Here is an 18314-nt window from a genome sequence, read left to right on the forward strand (position 1 = left end):
ACTCTCTGAATTCTCTGCTCCTTATCCCAGCTAGCCTCTACTAATGTCTTCTCTGCTTTTCTCATTCTCCTCTCAAATCTCTGAGCCTATTGCTGTCTTGCTACTAATTCCTAAATGGCAAGTGCTTCAAACTGTGCAGGTCTCAGAAGGGGCTTTGAGTCAAATAGCATCCTCTTCAGGTTCTCTAAAATATTCATACTGAATATCCTGTATCAGGGAAAAGCTAAAGAACCCTCAGTTTCTGTAAGTTGGTACCACTGTTTTAACCAAATACATTCTGAAGGTCATCTCTGTTCTATTACTATGTATGCTGGTGTACCCTCAGGCGGGGCAGGTTCACTCTCTCTAACTGGAATGAAAACATCTTCTCTGATCACAATCTTTAAAGCTTTGAAAATTTTCATTTCTACACCAAATCCTGGTTCACACTGTGAATTCTGTACAATCCAGGAAGTAATTTCAATCCCACAATCCTTTTCGCAAGCTGTCCTCAACCAGTAGCAGCAGAGGATTGTCCACCGATCCGTGCACAGCTCTTTTCACTAACCGGCCTATCCCAGCTTGGTCCCAATAACGTCACACTCACCACACTCTGCAGCTGCCAAAAGCTTCACAGCCGTCTCATACACAATTCATGCAAACAACTAAATGAAAAATATTGCGAGCACAGAAGCCAAAGCTTGTCTGCCAACTACAGGCGGGACACAAACACTTTGAAAGCTGTACGGGCTACACTTAAAAAATGTAGCTTTCACACAAATCCAAGTAAGATTTGACTTGCAAATCTCACTCTGGCTGATACGGATGCTCCTTGTGTACTCAGGATACACTTAATAACAACCACAACCACACACACACACTCACTCACTCACAGGATAAACTACTGGCGTTGTCCACTGCACCCAGTTGACCAACACCTCGCTGCAGACAATAAATTAACCAAGTGTCTCATACACTTGTGCGGTACTCCGCAGCCTTGGGCCTCGCAGGACCCTTAAACAACATCAACCACCAAGTGGGCAATTTTTGAGCACAAAGCGAAAATCTCACTTTGAATACGATGACTCCTCACACACCTCATGCAATACACTTCACTGCAATCTTAGCCAAAGCACTCCAAGCACAAAACCCTATTCAAGATTCATATCCTACACTTGTAACACAACGCTGGAATTTCATCAACCCCTAAACTCCAACATGGGCAACTTACAACATGGGCCTAATTCATTTCCCCTCCTCATGAGGCGAAACCATCACTCTGCTACCAAAATCTGTTAGCGCATGATGTCCTCCTAATAAAGATTCAGAGACGCGTAAGGGAAGTCATCACTCACCACTCTTGGAGGTCGATCAGATCTTTTGACTCTGAGAGGAGTGTGTTAATCAAATTCGTTAAACACCAATTTCACAATGTCAACTATTTAACAACTTGTAAAGTCAAGACTTTAGACACACCATGACCTATTTGGCCATGGAAGTAAAACTGCAAACAGGTACAATTTCAGAGTTTTACTCCCTATAACCACAGTTCTAAGGTGACATAAATGGTGAGCAGAACTAAGTTATAGACGTAAATGAAAACCATTGGTTGACAAAAATGTCTGAAGAAATGTAAGCTGGAAAGCATTAACACAATTAAGCATTCTAACAAAATAACACATGATTATTTGTGCAACAGAAACTGATTTCCAAGGAGATGATGATAATTTTGGACAAGTCAGTCCTCAGACAAACCAAGCTAATTGCGGGGCTGGGTTATTCCTATTCCTATTGCTATCACAGATTTGGACTGGCATGTGTTGGGATGGGCTAACACTTGCAACAAAAAGCAAAAGACAAAAAAGTAAAAAATAATTTGGCAAATCCTCTAACTAAGGTGCTAACTAAAAGTACACACTGGTGTGAGATGGCTAAGCTGACAGGGAAAAACGTAGAGTATCACATTGCAGAATATACCTTTCTTTAGGCGACAGCAGTGGGGTTTAGAGCGAAACCTTCTTCAAAGCATTAATATACAGCTTTCAGGGACAGTGCAGAACATGAGCTGCACATAGGACAAGGGCATGGATAGCAGTTCAGAATAAAGTGGACTTAGCAATTCTGAACAGCATTAGCATAGGGCAACTAAAGCAGGTGACAAAGGCTTAAGCATAGAGGATGGTTAAAGAGGAACACCTCTGAACATATTAGGGCCAGACAAAGTCAGGATGGTTTAAAAAGCATAGGCTCAAGTAAAGTATAGAACTGGATCTCAGAACAGTCAAGAGGAGACTCCTCCAGCGTTTCGGGGGCAGACTAACTAAAGTTCCAAAAGTCTCTAGCTTCTCTCCAAGTGGCCAGATATGGTGGGCTTATGCCAGGTGAGATGATCAGTATCCAATTGTGTCCATTTGCATTCATCAAGTTGCAACTGTTCCAACTCTTCTCATGTATGGTGCGAAGTCATTATGATGCACTTCCTTGGTTGTGTTGAAAAAAACATTCAGACTACATTTGAAACACAGTTTATTCCCATGGATCGCCAGGTGATTCAATAGTGCTTACCTTACGATGAATGGACTTTGTTAGTACAGCATTAAGAACAAAATAAGCAGCATTTGCCAAGGTCCCTAGACCCTAGCTCTAGCCGCTCATACAATGGAAGTGTCACTAACACATGAACAAGGAAAGAATTCAGGTCAAAGGGGACAGAAAGAAACAGCATTTTCTCTTCTCCATTTACTGCAAAGAAGAATTAGAGGCCTAGTATAGTCGGGCTACTACAAAGACATATCAGTGGGGTTAACATGCATAAAACCTACTGCAAACCTTAAATTTCAATAACACAATATATATAATCCACAGTGATGAGAACCCACTCATCGTTTGGCGGCACGAAACCAGACCAAATATTCAATAAATCAGACCGATGGAAAAAGTATAAAATACAGATTGCCTCAATCCAAGAGTGCTTGTCTGTTTGTTAAAGTTATGTTGCAAAGTCTCTGACATCAAACAAGAAATGTCTACGCGTTTCGGCTGGCGCCTTCTACTGGACTGTTTCACCCCACAATGCAATCTCTACAAATACAATTACTAGTCCCTCATCAGTGTTAGTTACTAAGTGATACCTATAAAATTGGCAGCCATCTTATAACGTTTCAATTGTTGATGTACATAGTAAAACAAAATACATTACCCAATAATTCTCGATTCGATCTAAAAGAAAAGTGTCACCCGAATGCCATATTAATTAAAATATTAAATTATACATGACATAGTTCCCAGAAGACTGATGTATCATTGCCTCAATTCGGTCTAAATATGTCATGATCAAATTAAACATATCGGGCTAATTATTACATACTATAAGCAAAAGATTCATAAAGGATTTTTTTTTCTCCCCTTTTTTCCTCCTCAATTGTATAAAAATACATAAATTGCTTATTCTGTATTTAAAATACCCTAAATGTTCAATAAAGTGACATGTGCATCTTCAAGCCTCAAAATACTTTAAACAATCGCTATGACGATACTTTTAAATCTATCAGTGTGGATCAATAAAAAGATGTTTCATTGTTATATTGCAACATATATGAACACAATGATCCAGATTTGTATGAAAAATGGGAAATAGAAGGACCCACATAAATTAAGACCCCCAGCCAGTGAAGGTGATAGATGTAACAATACTCATAAATATACACATATTGATCAAAATTTACAAGATAGGTCATGATTATGTTCAAACGTATATGTGCATAATTGCCAGCAAACAATCTGTATAGAGTACTGTACAGTAAAAATTACACCTCCACTATCAATTCATTATCTCAGTTGTCAGCTATCATATATATATGCTGCAATTCTAAAATAAAAAGATTTCCATAATTGTAACATGTAATGTGCATATACATCCTAAATATTGTTCTAGATTTCCCCATATCATTCAAAGTTGTAATCTCCAAATCTGTGGATGAGAATCGAAAAATCGAAAAGTGCATGGGACGAGAATCAATTTACGCAATGGCATATTTGTGTAGTATAAACATCTACTAGTACTCAAGAGTTCATTTCTTTTTTTTATGTTGTAATTCTTTATTTAAGATTTTAAAATCAACATTCAAGATCAAAGGCTTAACATGGCACATAAACCCTGTTTGACATGAAATAGGTACATATCTCTCATTAAGGCTCAGCATATACATATATGAAGGAGTCTACAGCCATGCTTTATCGTACTTCTAGTGTGCAATGCAACTGACAATACAACACAGTCAGTCTGATAAGAGTATGAGGTTCAGTTTATGGCTCCGTCCGCATCCCAGTGGTAGGGGCATACCCTTGTCTACTAGTTCTCCCTTACCCCTCCCCACTTTCTGCAGCCGCCACCGTGAGCAGGAGCAAGGGATGCAGCACAAGGAGGTTACAAGCTGGTAGGCCTGTAGAAAGAGATGGACGGTTCCTCTAGGTCGTGGGGACTAAAAGGCAGAGATAGTGGGCGAAGAAGGGAGATTAGAATAGGAAGAGGGGATGTATGGCGTAGAGATCAGGAAAAAAGAGTATATAGGAATGCTGGAAGAATGGGGAAGAAGAAGACAGGCGGAAGAGTTCATATCTTAACATGTATCAAATCTATTGATGGAAATATAGGCTTATCAGCATTATCATTGTAGCATCCCATATCCATTTAAAACCGATTGCATTACCAAATCTGTATTCAAGTATAAACCCTGTACACGTAATGGGTACGGAATGATGTTATCCTATTTAATTTATGACATTCAGCTAAAGATAGCCCATTGTATATCATAACATTTACAGGCTTGTTATTGATCCTCACATCAACAATGGTAAGCCTCCAAATATTATATTCAACATCTATGGACTAAACTGGCAGGGGTTAGTAGAGTCGTTATAATGTAGAGGTAAGCAAACCCCTAAAGGTTCAAGTGGAAAAAGTGCAAAGTTTAAAAAGGTGAATTAACAAAGCATGAGATGGAAATTAAACTGACCCAACAAGATAAAAAAATTTAATGGGAACAACCCCCTTATCTATCATATCCTCCTCATGGGGGATATTGTCTACTTGTTTCCTCAGTGTAACTCATCAATACTGTACAGGGGCACTGTCAATAATCCTTACTTAATCTAACGTGTCTAGAAAGCTCAAAGAATTTGAATAGTATATACATGACAGCAGCTAAGTAAGGATCTATCCTGTTCCGTAGGTTAAATATATATCATTGATTGTTCATAAATGTACATGTAATTCAGCATCCAAATTGTGTCCCCAAGGATTCTCTGACCCTAAGAATAGTATCATTTTGGATTCCATTTGTCTTAATTCTGATAATCCATCACCCAATCTGGGACCTAATCTGATGGACTTGATTCCATAAAAGCTCAACGAACTGCAGTCTCCTCCGTGAAATTCCCAGAAATGTCTAGCCAGGGGATAAGAGCGATCCTGATTTTTGATGTCTCTATAGTATTGTAGAAACCGGATCTTGTGTTTGTGAATAGTGCTGCCTACATATTTCTTCTGGCAGCCACATTCAATCACATAAACCACATATTCTGTTCCACACGTGATCTGTTCTCTTATCTCCCATTTCTTGCCATCAATTGTCTGAAAGCTCTGTATATTTTATGCATAGTTGCATGCCTTACAGTGACCACATTTCCAAGAGCCTAAACTGTTCTTGGTCAACCACATCAATTGATTTTTATTGTCAATCGGATTATATAGACTCTTAATTCATCTCCTAATGAGTCTTTCGATACGTGATTTGTGGATGTTGACCAATTATTCCTTTAGTATGTCGATCATGTTGGAGCACATGCCAGTTTCGTTGCAAGATGTTCCTGAGTCTGGCATGTTGATGATTAAATTCCATAAACAATCTTGGTGGAGAAGTGTTTACAATGCTCTGGTCATCTATTGGCTGATTTTTAAAGAGTAGTTCCTATTTTGTTTTGCTGCTTATCCTATTATATGCGTCAATCAGAATTTTATGTGGATATCCCCTTCTTGTGAATCTCTGGGTCATCATTGAAATTTATTTTTCAAAACTGGCATCATCGATCATATCCTGCGGGCCCAACAGGAATTGACTATAAGCTATGCTTCATTTTAGTGCTTTGGGGTTTCTACTGTTGCCATGTAGTATAGAATTACAAGCAGTGGGTTTTCGATAGACTGCAGTTTCTAATTTATCATTATTTACTTTAAGCACAACATCTAAAAACTCAATTGTGCTCCTACTCCACTTTGTCTCCAATTGGATATTGAATTCATTTTTATTCAACACATTGATGTATTCTTGCAGGGCCTCCTCATGACCATCCCATATGACAAACAGGTCATCGATATCTCACCCACAGTATCACCTTATCAGTGTAAATGCTGTGCGCACCTGACCAAGCTATTTCTTTCTCCCACCATCCCATACAGAGCTTTGCATAGGTGGGAGCAAAGCAAGCCCCCATAGCCGTGCCTTGCTTTTGGAGATAATATTCATTATTGAATAAGAAGACATTGTGAGTGAGACAAAACAACAGCATGGACATACGCATCTCAGTGTGTTGGAGAAGTTCTATAGGCTGTATCTTAAAAAAATACCTGCAGGCCTCAAGACCATATTGATGTTTAATAGAAGTGTAGAATGAGGCTACATCCATGGTGATATATTTATGCATGAGCAAAAGCGTTTATTAGCAAACGTTGTTATTGCATGATTCCACTTATAACAGCAGTGTGCATTTATTTTCCTGCACACATATATCTCCACGTTAACGAATTAATATAAATCAATGGAGGTACGATGAATAAATCAATATTCATTTTAAAACTCATAATTTGCTTTTCAGATCATAAACTGTTATTTCCAATATTTATTGTCCTCATTAGTCTATTAAAAATACATTTGTGACATCTAATGTGGTCACACACAGTGCTCAACAATGGTGGTCACAAGGTCCACCACATTTCAAAATGTGCACATTTTTACATTTTCATTCTCAGGTTCTTGGTTAGGCTATTTAGTGTGTAAATAGTAGGGAAAATATGCTGACGCCTATTCCACTAATTGATTAGTAAAACTTGATCTTTATCAGCATCTTACTCACCTTGTCCAAATATCAACTAGCTTCTTCAGCTTTAACCACATTCTACTATTTTCCAACACTGTCCTCACACTCTGTCAGGCAACCTAGTACTTTACCCCCTTCCTTTGATTCCAAACATTGCCATCACTTAACTTCACTGTGAGTGGACGAGAAAATCTTGACAATTCTTTACCTTGACCACGACTCCACTTGGCACCATTGAATCATCAACATGCAAGTCAATAATAGCTTTATCAATCTCCTCATCTCTTGCTTCCTAACTCAAGCTCTTTTTTTCCACATCTTTAGTTTCAAAATGCTGTTTTACCTCTCGACTAAACCATCAGTCTGAGAGTAATAAACAGACAAGCATATGTGTTCCACACCTTTGTAATCTAAAGATTGTCGCCAGGCACATGACACAAATTTAACATCATTATCCATCACAATGATTTCAGGAATTCCCTTCCTATCCCATACTGTGGTTAGAATATCAGTGACTACATCTGTGGTCAAATGGTGGGTAAATGTAAACTCTGGCCATCAAGAAAGATAATCACCAAGTAATACATGAGACCAGCACCAAGGACATTGTATGGACCAGCCAGACCAAGTGCAATTTTTTTCTATGGGGTATCCATCTTCTCTTATACAACAGGAGGGCAACAAACAGTTCTCTGTGATTTATCAGTCCATGCACATGTAATGCAATCCCTTATGCTCTGCTCAATATTGCGATCCAACCTAGGCCACCAGTACTCTGCCCTTTTAATGCTGTTTGGTAGCACTCATGCCTATTTGACCTTTATGAGTTAAATGTACCATTTTTAATCTCAACACCTAGCAATCTTTCCTTAACATAATCTCACCAGAACAAGACAACTCTACCTTCACATTAAGAAAAGCTGCAACTTGGTCATGTAATTTACCTTTCTTGGGCCAACCCTCTGCTAGGTATTTCTTTACTTCCTGCAGCACCACATCCGCTTGCATTGTGTCCACGCACTCCATATGGGAAATACACCCATGAGTTACATTGTAAACTCTGGCAACTAATATATTGTCTTCCATCTCTTCTTCCTAAACATCATAAGTTGGCAATCGTGCTAAAATATTTTTCCCCAGGAACATGTTCGAGAGAGAACCATACTCCATCAATCTCAACATCCACTGTGGAATTCTTGCAGAAGCTGTAACTGACGTTTGCATGGTACACACATCCACCAATGGCCTGTGGTCAGTGTGCACTGTAAATCTGGTGCCCCATACAAACTTGGTAAAATAGTTTATGCTCCACCAACTCACTAAATACTCTTTCAATTGTGGAATATTTCTGCTCTGCATCCCTCAACAGCCAAGACGCTTATGCAATGGTGATCTCCTTTCCGTCCCTGCACTTTAGTAACAATGCACCCAAACAAACATTCCTAGCAGCCATACTACTGATACTGCTATCTCTTGTTTTTTCAAACGCTTTCAGAGCTTGGTCAATAGCAATTTTATTTTCAAGTTCGCAAATTCTGTCTCTCACTCGCCACTTCAAACAAATTTATCATTCTTTAACATCAATTTTCACATAAATTTGGTTTCATCAGCAATCATAGGATTGAACCAAGAATTGTATTCAGTCAACTCTTAAAATTAATGAAGTTGTCAACAAAGGTCAAGGACGGGGTATCTTGGGTGGCTGAAATCAGCTACATTTTACGTGACATTCAATTCTCATCCAGATAGTGCAAAAGACAATCTACACTCAACACCAATTTTACATTTTTCTTTCTTCGTGGTTAACCCACTTTTGCTAAGAATCTGCAAAATCCTTCTTAGAGTGTGTAGGAAAGTACCATCTTGCCTGGCATGTTAACCCCATATTTCACTGTATATATGTTGTTTTAGTCTATGTGTCACTGGGACACTGCCAGGCAGGGTCTCAGTGCTCATAAGTGTGCCCTGTATGTGTTCCCTGTGTGATGCCTAACTGTCTCACTGAGGCTCTGCTAACCAGAACCTCAGTGGTTATGCTCTCTCTGCTTTCCAAATTTGTCACTAACAGGCTAGTGACTAAATTTACCAATTCACATTGGCATACTGGTACACCAATATAATTCCCTTGTATATGGTACTGAGGTACCCAGGGTATTGGGGTTCCAGGGGATCCCTATGGGCTGCAGCATTTCTTTTGCCACCCATAGGGAGCTATGACAATTCTTACACAGGCCTGCCACTGCAGCCTGCGTGAAATAACGTCCACGTTATTTCACAGCCATTTAGCACTGCACATAAGTAACTTATAAGTCACCTATATGTCTAACCTTCACCTGGTGAAGGTTGGGTGCCAAGTTACTTAGTGTGTGGGCACCCTGGCACTAGCCAAGGTGCCCCCACATCGTTCAGGGCAAATTCCCCGGACTTTGTGAGTGTGGGGACACCATTACACGCGTGCACTATACATAGGTCACTACCTATATATAGCATCACAATGGTAACTCCGAACAGGGCCATGTAACATGTCTAAGATCATGGAATTGTTACCCCAATACCATTCTCCATTCCATGATCCCCCGGGTCTCTAGCACAGAACCCGGGTACTGCCAAACTGCCTTTCCGGGGTCTCCATTGCAGCTGCTGCCAACCCCTCAGACAGGCTTCTGCCCTCCTGGGGTCCAGGTAGCCCTGGCCCAGGAAGGCAGAACAAAGGATTTCCTCTGAGAGAGGGTGTTACACCCTTCCCCTTTGGAAATAGGTGTGAAGGGCTGGGGAGGAGTAGCCTCCCCCAGCCTCTGGAAAAGCTTTGATGGGCACAGATGGTGCCCATCTCTGCATAAGCCAGTCTACACCGGTTCAGGGATCCCCCAGCCCTGCTCTGGCATGAAACTGGACAAAGGAAAGGGGAGTGACCACTCCCCTGACCAGTACCTCCCAGGGGTGGTGCCCAGAGCTCCTCCAGTGTATCCCAGACCTTTACCAGCTTGGAAACAGAGGTGTTGGGGGGCACACTGGACTGCTCTGAGTGGCCAGTGCCAGCAGGTGACGTCAGAGGCTCCTTCTGATAGGCTCTTACCTCTCTTGGTAGTCAATCCTCCTAACCTGGTAGCCAAACCTCCTTTTCTGGCTATTTAGGGTCTCTGCTTTGGGGAATTCTTCAGATAACAAATGCAAGAGCTCACCAGAGTTCCTCTGCATCTCCCTCTTCACCTTCTACCAAAGGATCGACCGCTCACTGCTCCAGGACGCCTGCAAAACCGCAACAAAGTAGCAAGACGACTACCAGCAACATTGTAGCGCCTAATCCTGCGGTCTTTCTGGACTGTTTCCTGGTGGTGCATGCTCTGGTTGTAGCCTGCCTTCACCCTGCACCAGAAGCTCCGAAGAAATCTCCTGTGGGTCGACGGAATCTTCCTCCTGCTAACGCAGGCACCAAAAGACTGCAACACTGGTCCTCTGGGTCCCCTCTCAGCCCAACGAGCGTGGTCCCTAGAACACAGCAACTCTGTCCAAGTGACTCCCACAGTCAAATGACTCTTCAGTCCAAGTTTGGTGGAGGTAAGTCCTTGCCTCCTCACGCTAGACTACAAAGCTGTGTACTGCGTGATTTGCAGCTGCTCCGGCTCCTGTGCACTCTTCCAGGATTTCCTTTGTGCACAGCCAAGCCTGGGTCCCCGGCACTCCATCCTGCAGTGCACAACCTTCTGAGTTGTCCTCCGGTGTCATCGGACCCTCTTTTGTGACTTTGGGTGGACTCAAGTTCACTTTTCTTCTAAGTGCCTGTTGGGGTACTTCTGCGGGTGCTGCCTGCTTCTGTGAGGGCTCTCTGAGTTGCTGCGCGCCCCCTCTGTCTCCTCCTCCAAAAGGCAACATCCTGGTCCTTCCTGGTCCTCAGCAGCACCCAAAAACCTCTACTGCAACCCTTGCAGCTAGCAAGGCTTGTTTGTGGTCTTTCTGCGTGGGAACACCTCTGCAAGCTTCATCGCGACGTGGGACATCAGTCTTCCAAAGAAGAAGTTCCTAGTCCTCTTCTTTCTTGCAGAACTCCAAGCTTCTCCCAACCAGTGGCAGCTTCCTTGCACCTTCAGCTGGGGTTTCCTGGGCTCTTGCCCCGCCCCCCCCCCCCTCCTGGACACTGTTGCGACTATTGGACTTGGTCCCCTTGTCTTACAGGTACCCAGGTCCGGAAATCCGTTGTCAGTGCACTGCTGGAGTTTGTTCTTCCTGCAGAATCCCCCTATAACAACTTCTGTGCTCTCTAGGGGTAGTAGGTGTACTTTACTCCTACTTTTCAGGGTCTTGGGGTGGGGTATTTTTCTAACCCTCACTGTTTTCTTACAGTTCCAGCGACCCGCTACAAGCTCACATAGGTCTGGGGTCCATTTGTGGTTCGCATTCCACTTTTGGAGTATATGGTTTGTGTTTCCCCTATACATATGTGTTCCTGTTGCAACCTATTATAATTCTACACTGTTTGCATTACTTTTCTTGCTCTTACTTACCTAATTTTAGTTGGTGTACATATAACTTGTGTATATGTCTTATCTTCTTACTGAGGATACTCACAGATACTTTTGGCATATTGTCATAAAAATAAAGTACCTTTACTTTTAGTAACTCTGTGTATTGTGTTTTCTTATGATATTGTGCATATGATATAAGTGGTATAGTAGGAGCTTTTTCATGTCTCCTAGTTCAGCCTAAGTTGCTTTGTCATAGCTACCTTCTATCCGTCTAAGCTGCGAGAAACACCCCTTCTACACTAATAAGGGATAACTGGACCTGTCACAAGGTGTAAGTACCTTTGGTACCCACTACAAGCCAGGCCAGCCTCCTACAGAGTGTCATTGTGAATGTGTTTGCTTTCCACAAAAAACAAGATATCATCTTGGTAATGCATTTCCTTTGCCACTTCTTTAAAAAAGATGATACTTAACTCTCTGAAAAATGGCTGCCTGATGCTAACCTAAAGGGCATACGTTTAAACCTATATGCTCCTTCAGGCATAATTGAAGGTGTTAGGTGCCTTGAATCTGGATGTGGAGAAATCTGATGGGCAACAACCTAAGGTCGAAAAAACCTTTGCCCCTTTTATCATTGCCAGCACCACACCTATAGTGCCTAATTACATTTTCACTATTTAGCCTAGCCCCTTCATACACTGTCCCACAATCCCCTCATACTCCTCCCTATCAATGTCCAGTAATTCTTTCCAGAAACTGGTCTTGAGTAGATCTCTCAATTCCTTTTGTGACTTACTGCTGATTACTCTACCTAACTTAAAACATAGTATAGACCAATACGAGGAAGGAATCACCAAATGGCTAACAGAAGCCTGCAATAAGTATGCCGCCCTCTGAAAAGCCAAACAGGCCAGGCATCACAATGCGTCTGAATAGTTCTCTGAAGACCTAAAATTTGTCTCCGTCGCGCTGAATGTAAATGCAAAATAAATACTCACCTGACAAAAAGGAAGTGTATTTACTACATCTTAAAGAATATTTTTTTTAAGTAATTAGGAAAGCTAAATCTTTTTGAATAAAATCTGGATTCCATGAACAAGTCAAAGGAAATCTTTGAAATTGTTTCTCAACTATCAAATCCGGACAGTGACCACACCTATCTTACCTACTCAGAACCTATGTTTCGCCCTCAATTAATTCTCTATTTATAAGATTAAGACGATAAAAGATAACATTCCTCCGAGCCCCTTCCCTAGTGCAACATCCATTGAATTCAGAAACTCAATTACACTGTCTGAGTTTCCTGCTCTCAGCAAGGATTGCCTTGTGGACCTGCCGACCAAAGTTATGTCACGATCCCTCAATGACACTTGCCCTTCAGAGGTCCTACAAATAGTGGTTTCCCCTCTTCTCTGACCCAACCATCTCCTTCCTTAACTAGTTCCTTAGCCATGGCATTGTCCCTAGCCCCTTTAAGGAGGCTATAGGGATCCTGCTCCAAAAGGAAGCCAGCGAAAACACAGTTGTCCTGAAAAATTACCGTCCTGTCTCTCTTCTGTCTTACCTAGTGAAGGTATTAGAGTCACATGTTGCTAGACACCTCTGTTCCTTTCTGGAGGAATCCAACTTCCTCAACCCCCATCAGGCAGGCTTCCGGCCAGTCCACTCCACCAAAGCGGTCACCCTCCAGTTGCGGATAGAAGAAGCCAACAAGTGCATCCTCTTCGACCTATTGGCGGCTTTCAACATGGTCGACCATGAGCTTTTAGTGGTCGTGTCGGAGCTGCAGATCTCAACTCACCCAAGGTCCGATTAACTTGTGGAGTACCTCAAGGATTCTCTCTGTCCCCTAATCTTTTTAACTTGTACTTAAACCCCCCCCCCAGTGCAAAAAAAAATGAAGGTCAGACTCTACAACTATGCAGATGTTATGCAACTGCCCTTTACTATTGATAACTCCCCTGAATGCAAGGAAGCCTTCCAAAATACAGTGTTTTTCATCCATGGCTGGTTGTCATACATAGAAGCAAGTGCAGTTTGTGGAATACCTCACCCTGGCCCTCTGCGATGGGTACCTCCCCCACAGCCCAAGAACTCAGTAAAGACTCTTGTAGTTCTCATTGACAAGAACTTGTCTATAAAACCCCAACTAGGTGCAATAACTTTATCCTGTTTTTTTGCAGCTTAGCAAAATCATGAATATCTGCAAACTCCTTAGCTACAAAGCCCTCATTCAAATCAACGTCTTAGTCATCTTGAGGACAGACTACTTGAACTCTCTCAACCTAAGCCTTCTGAAAGACCTCAAATGAAAACTCCAACTGGCACAAAACCAGGCAGCCAGGTTAATTTTCCAGCAGCGGAGACACTGCCACATTACCCCCTGATGAAAAACTACATTGGCTTCCGGTAGAACAACAAATCATCTTCAAGACTGGCTGCATCATTTTCAAATTCCTCTACCACAGAAGCCCAGCCTTTTTGCCAGCCTGAATCCAAGAATATACTCCCAAATGTAACTTTTGTAAACTTTTTTTTTTCCAATTCTTTTTATTGGCATTTCAAATAGTACAATTTGGTTCATTCATATTGCCATGTTAGACCGCCCAAGGCACCGCATCACATTGGTATACAGCTTGTGGGTAACCATCACCTTCTTCGTAGAGTCATAGGTGTAAAGTGTCCAGTACCTTAGCCAGTCCCTGGCAGGCAGAATCACAGTAGCAACCTCTGTCTCTCTCAAAGTCTCAGTTACATGTTTGCGAGACAGGGAGCTGGTGGTCGCTCCGCACAACATTCTAGAGATGCATACCTGTCTTCCCTGTGTATAGAAGCTAAAGACAAAGTGGAAAAAAACATCCCACTTAATTAACCCAGTAACTTGCACAGCGTTTCGGAAGTCATGTATGTGGTGTACGGTTGTCTGTGCCAGCCCCTGTTCCTGAGGGCTGGGGGGGGGGGGAGGAGGAGGGCCCCCGAAAGATGCGGGCAGAGAGGGGACGTCCATGGGGGAGTCCCTCCCAGGTCGCAGTCCGGAGCGGCCCAATCTGTATCAGGGTTCAGCCGCCCCTGCGTCATTCAATGCCAGGGCTCCACCCACGTTATCATCTGCCTCGACGTCCAGTCTCCCATGCATCCACCACTTCCACCCACAAAGGGGCAATCGGCTGGCGCCTCAGTCCCTTCATCTCCTCCCTTTGGAGCGCCCTCCCTTCTGCCGTCGCCCAATGAGTAACATCCGTCACCCATGTGGCAAGGGGGGGTCCATACTTGCTTTTCCAGGCCATCACCACTCTCCTGCACGCAAGCACCAATGCCAAATCGGCAAACCCATTCCCCATTTTTTTTTAGCTATGGGCTTGTCAAAGAGGCCCAACAGGCACACCGCAGGCCCATCGTCTAGTTGTCTTTGTAAAACTGTATTGAGTCGGGCTATCACCCTGCTCCAAAAGGGTCTTAGCAGGGGGCAGCCCCATGTCATATGGCAAAGGTCCGTGTCAACCAGCTGGCATCGGGGGCATGCTCCCACAAACCCCCCATAAATCCGGTTAATTCTGTGCAGGATGAGATAGGTCCTATGGACATAGTTGTATTGTATAAACATTAGACGTGTACTACGCAAAATCTTACATGCCGAGGGTAAAGTCCTATGCAAATCGGCATCCGTCATGGTCTTATCTATGTCGGTGTCCCATCTGAGTCACAGTTCATCCAGTGGCCTTTCAGTCATCCCATTTAGAGCCTTATATATCCAGATTTCTAAGTGCGTGCCTCCCACCACAACCAGCATAGTCTGAAGGGCTGAAGCCATGAGTGGTTCGTCACTACCGTCTCTCCACAGTGTTTTCATGGCCTGCCCTAGAGCCTCATAAGTCATTGGCCGAGCGGTAGACCTTTTTGGTCTGCAAGGGCCCCAAAGGAGATCAACATCCCCCCCGGTAGCAGGCACCCACAGTAGTGATCCCTGTCTCTGTCCAGCATCTAAATTGTCCAGGGGTAAAGGCGGGCCCAACCTTGTCGCGTGGGAGTCCCACAAGCGGAAGTGTAGGCGCATAGGGATTAATTGTCTTTGTTCTCCGAAGGGCTCTATGCCATGCCGCCAGGGCTGTGGATACCAGTATGTTTGGTTTAGGCGGTACTCTTTTCTCCCGTAGCATACGGGTTATGGGTTCCTCCCCTCACCCGCGTTCACCGTCCAGCGTGGTGGTCTCTGTTAGGTTTAGTCCTCCCAAATGTAACTTATTATCCCCTCATATAAATATTTTTACAATGCCCACATTCAAAAAGAAGAAACTGGTGCCTCCAGATTCTCTGTACTTACCCCCCACATCTGGAACTCCTTCCCACTCGAGATTGGGACTACCCGGAGCTATATGAGATTCAAGCAGCTTTTAAAAACATGGCTCTTCAGACAAGCATTTGGCTAAAGCCGGGAGCAGCATGTTGTCCTTTTGTTATCTTACTGCCGGGGAACTGGCCCCGTGTACGTGTGCTAAATAAATCCTAGTAACAACATAAACCTTAGTAAAAAAAAATGCACTTCGGGACCAACTAAACAAGTAGGAGAAAATAGCAACAAATGAATGGGAAATACAAAACAATTTAAACAATGGTGAAAGAAAGGTACTTTTGAGGGAGAGGATAGGAGTATTACAGGAGCCAGCAGATAGACAGGTGTCCTTTTTTAGCAACAAAGCACAGACCAGTAGGTGTTTAGAGGGGGAATTACCATTATGTATGGATGCCTAGAAGTGCAAAGACCCAGGGAGATAAACATAGTGACTACACCCCAAAAGAAAATTCAGCTACAACCTCCTATGAAAAATTCATTCCTTCTCCATCTGGCCTATGTATGCTTTTGACCCTTAAAAACATGTGTTTCAACATTTGTAAACTGTTCTAGCTCATAGAATCACTTGATGTCACCAAGGATGTTAGCTAGGACTATTTGCTTATAAACTATCTTTTGTCTTCTGCAGAGATATTCAGAAATCTTGTGTGTCTGGATAAAGACGTGATCAAGAAGAACTTACTCAAGGCCTTACCAGCAAGCTGGATGACCGGCTCGGAAGAAGTGTCCTGGCACTTAAGTGAATCGCTTCAGCCTCCTAGAAAATGGCTCCATGAATTCTGGAACTTCCTTCAGCAGGATGTTGATGTCTTATCACCATTTGAAGGCTGTCCCCTGGTGCCTAGGAGCCCAGTGGATCGTGAGGCCCAGACAGTCCAGCTGGTAAAGCTGAGGCAGAAATCTGGTCTTCTCTTCCTAAACAAGGATGGACACAGCCTGACAGAAAATATGGTTACAATATTAGAAACCATGGGCTGCACAGTAATATGCCAATTGGACTCGCAGGTTTGGCACAAGAATCTTTCAAACTATGTTCTTGAATCCACATCAAACAATATCCTAAAGGCACTTTCAAATATAGGTGTGACCACAGTAATCCGAAAGCTGACAGGAATGACAGTGGACCAGAAGGTAATGCTCAGTGACTTGCTCTCCCTGGCAACCAGGCTGAGCAATGAAGAGTGCAAGGTTATGTCTCAGTTGCCCATCTTTAGCAAGATGAGTTCCCTACAGTCCACTGGGTCTGACCTGGTTCCAGCTCTTGGTGCCCAAGTGGTAGATAAATGCACTGTCCCAGCTATTCCCAGTGACCTTGTGCTGCCAGAAACACTGCTTACCTGCAGAAGTGAAAATGATCGGAGACTGCTGCTACTGATGAAGGTACCCTTCTTGAATGCAGCTGATGTTGCTGTACGGGCAGCTGTGGCTATCAAAAACGGGCAGTATGTCCATCACAAAAGTAAAGCAGAAGGCATCATGCTGTGGATCCTGAGAAATGGTGATGTGCTGTTTAGCCAGAATAATGAGGTCAGGAAAATTTGTGAAAGTCTGCCCTTCATACCTTGTAATGGATTGATGGTCAAGCCATCTGCTCTCTTTGACCCGGAAATTGTAATATTTCAGGATTTATTTGAGTCCTGTAGGTTTCCTCCTAGCAGCTTTCAGGAACCACTAACACTGAAGTCTCTGAGAGTTCTTGGGCTGAAGGATTCTATAAATGACATTTCAATGGGAGATGTTCTACAGATCGCAGATGAGGTGAACAGATACCATCATATAAAAGATATTTGTGTTCTAGAGAGAAAGGCGAGAGCACTTGTCAAAGTCTGCAATGATACCCAGATGCTTTCTAGCTCTGATATCAAGAACATTCAATCTTTGTGTAGCATCGCATGGGTGCCGTGGGTTGCTTCAAATGCTAAGGCAACATTTTGCAAACCTTTAGACATGAGAAATAAGAGGCACTCTTCTCTTGTGGAGTTCTCAATGCCCATCACTGTTGAATTTAATGAACAAGCAAGTAATTGTCTTGGCTTGAATGAATCACCACCTGCTGAGAAAGTAATAGAAAACCTCACAGCCCTTAGCCTCTGTTATCAGACAGTCTATTACGGCTCAATGGTCATAAAATTACACAATATTTACAAACATGTGCAAGACAACCTAGGTCAGTTCGGGAACATGTTAAACAGTATGAGGATCTGGAATGGTTCTAGTTTTTCTGCCCCATCTGAGATCCTTATGTCTTACCCAGAAGATCTAGATCTGAGCTCCCAGATTAAGAAAGTGCCCCATGATTTCCTAATCTACAAAAGGCTCTTCCAGAAGTGTGGAATTCGTGAGACCATGGCAGACAGTGAGATCACTAGTATACTTCAGAAAGTCATGAAGGATATACATGTAAGGAGTTCTGGTTGTGGCACCAA

The 18314-nt window shown here is 42.9% G+C and overlaps 1 protein-coding gene across 1 annotated transcript in view; it reads left to right on the plus strand.

Annotated features, from left to right (window-relative positions):
• LOC138247045 (sacsin-like) overlaps positions 1-18314 on the plus strand; it is a 123097-nt gene that overhangs the window by 95620 nt on the left and 9163 nt on the right. The window contains exon 8 of the mRNA XM_069201795.1: positions 16517-18288. Coding sequence (XP_069057896.1) covers positions 16517-18288 — 1772 coding nt within the window. The remainder of the gene's footprint in view (positions 1-16516; positions 18289-18314) is intronic.

This window comes from Pleurodeles waltl, chromosome 7 (genome assembly GCF_031143425.1).
Source record: "Pleurodeles waltl isolate 20211129_DDA chromosome 7, aPleWal1.hap1.20221129, whole genome shotgun sequence".
Lineage (NCBI taxonomy): Eukaryota > Metazoa > Chordata > Amphibia > Caudata > Salamandridae > Pleurodeles > Pleurodeles waltl.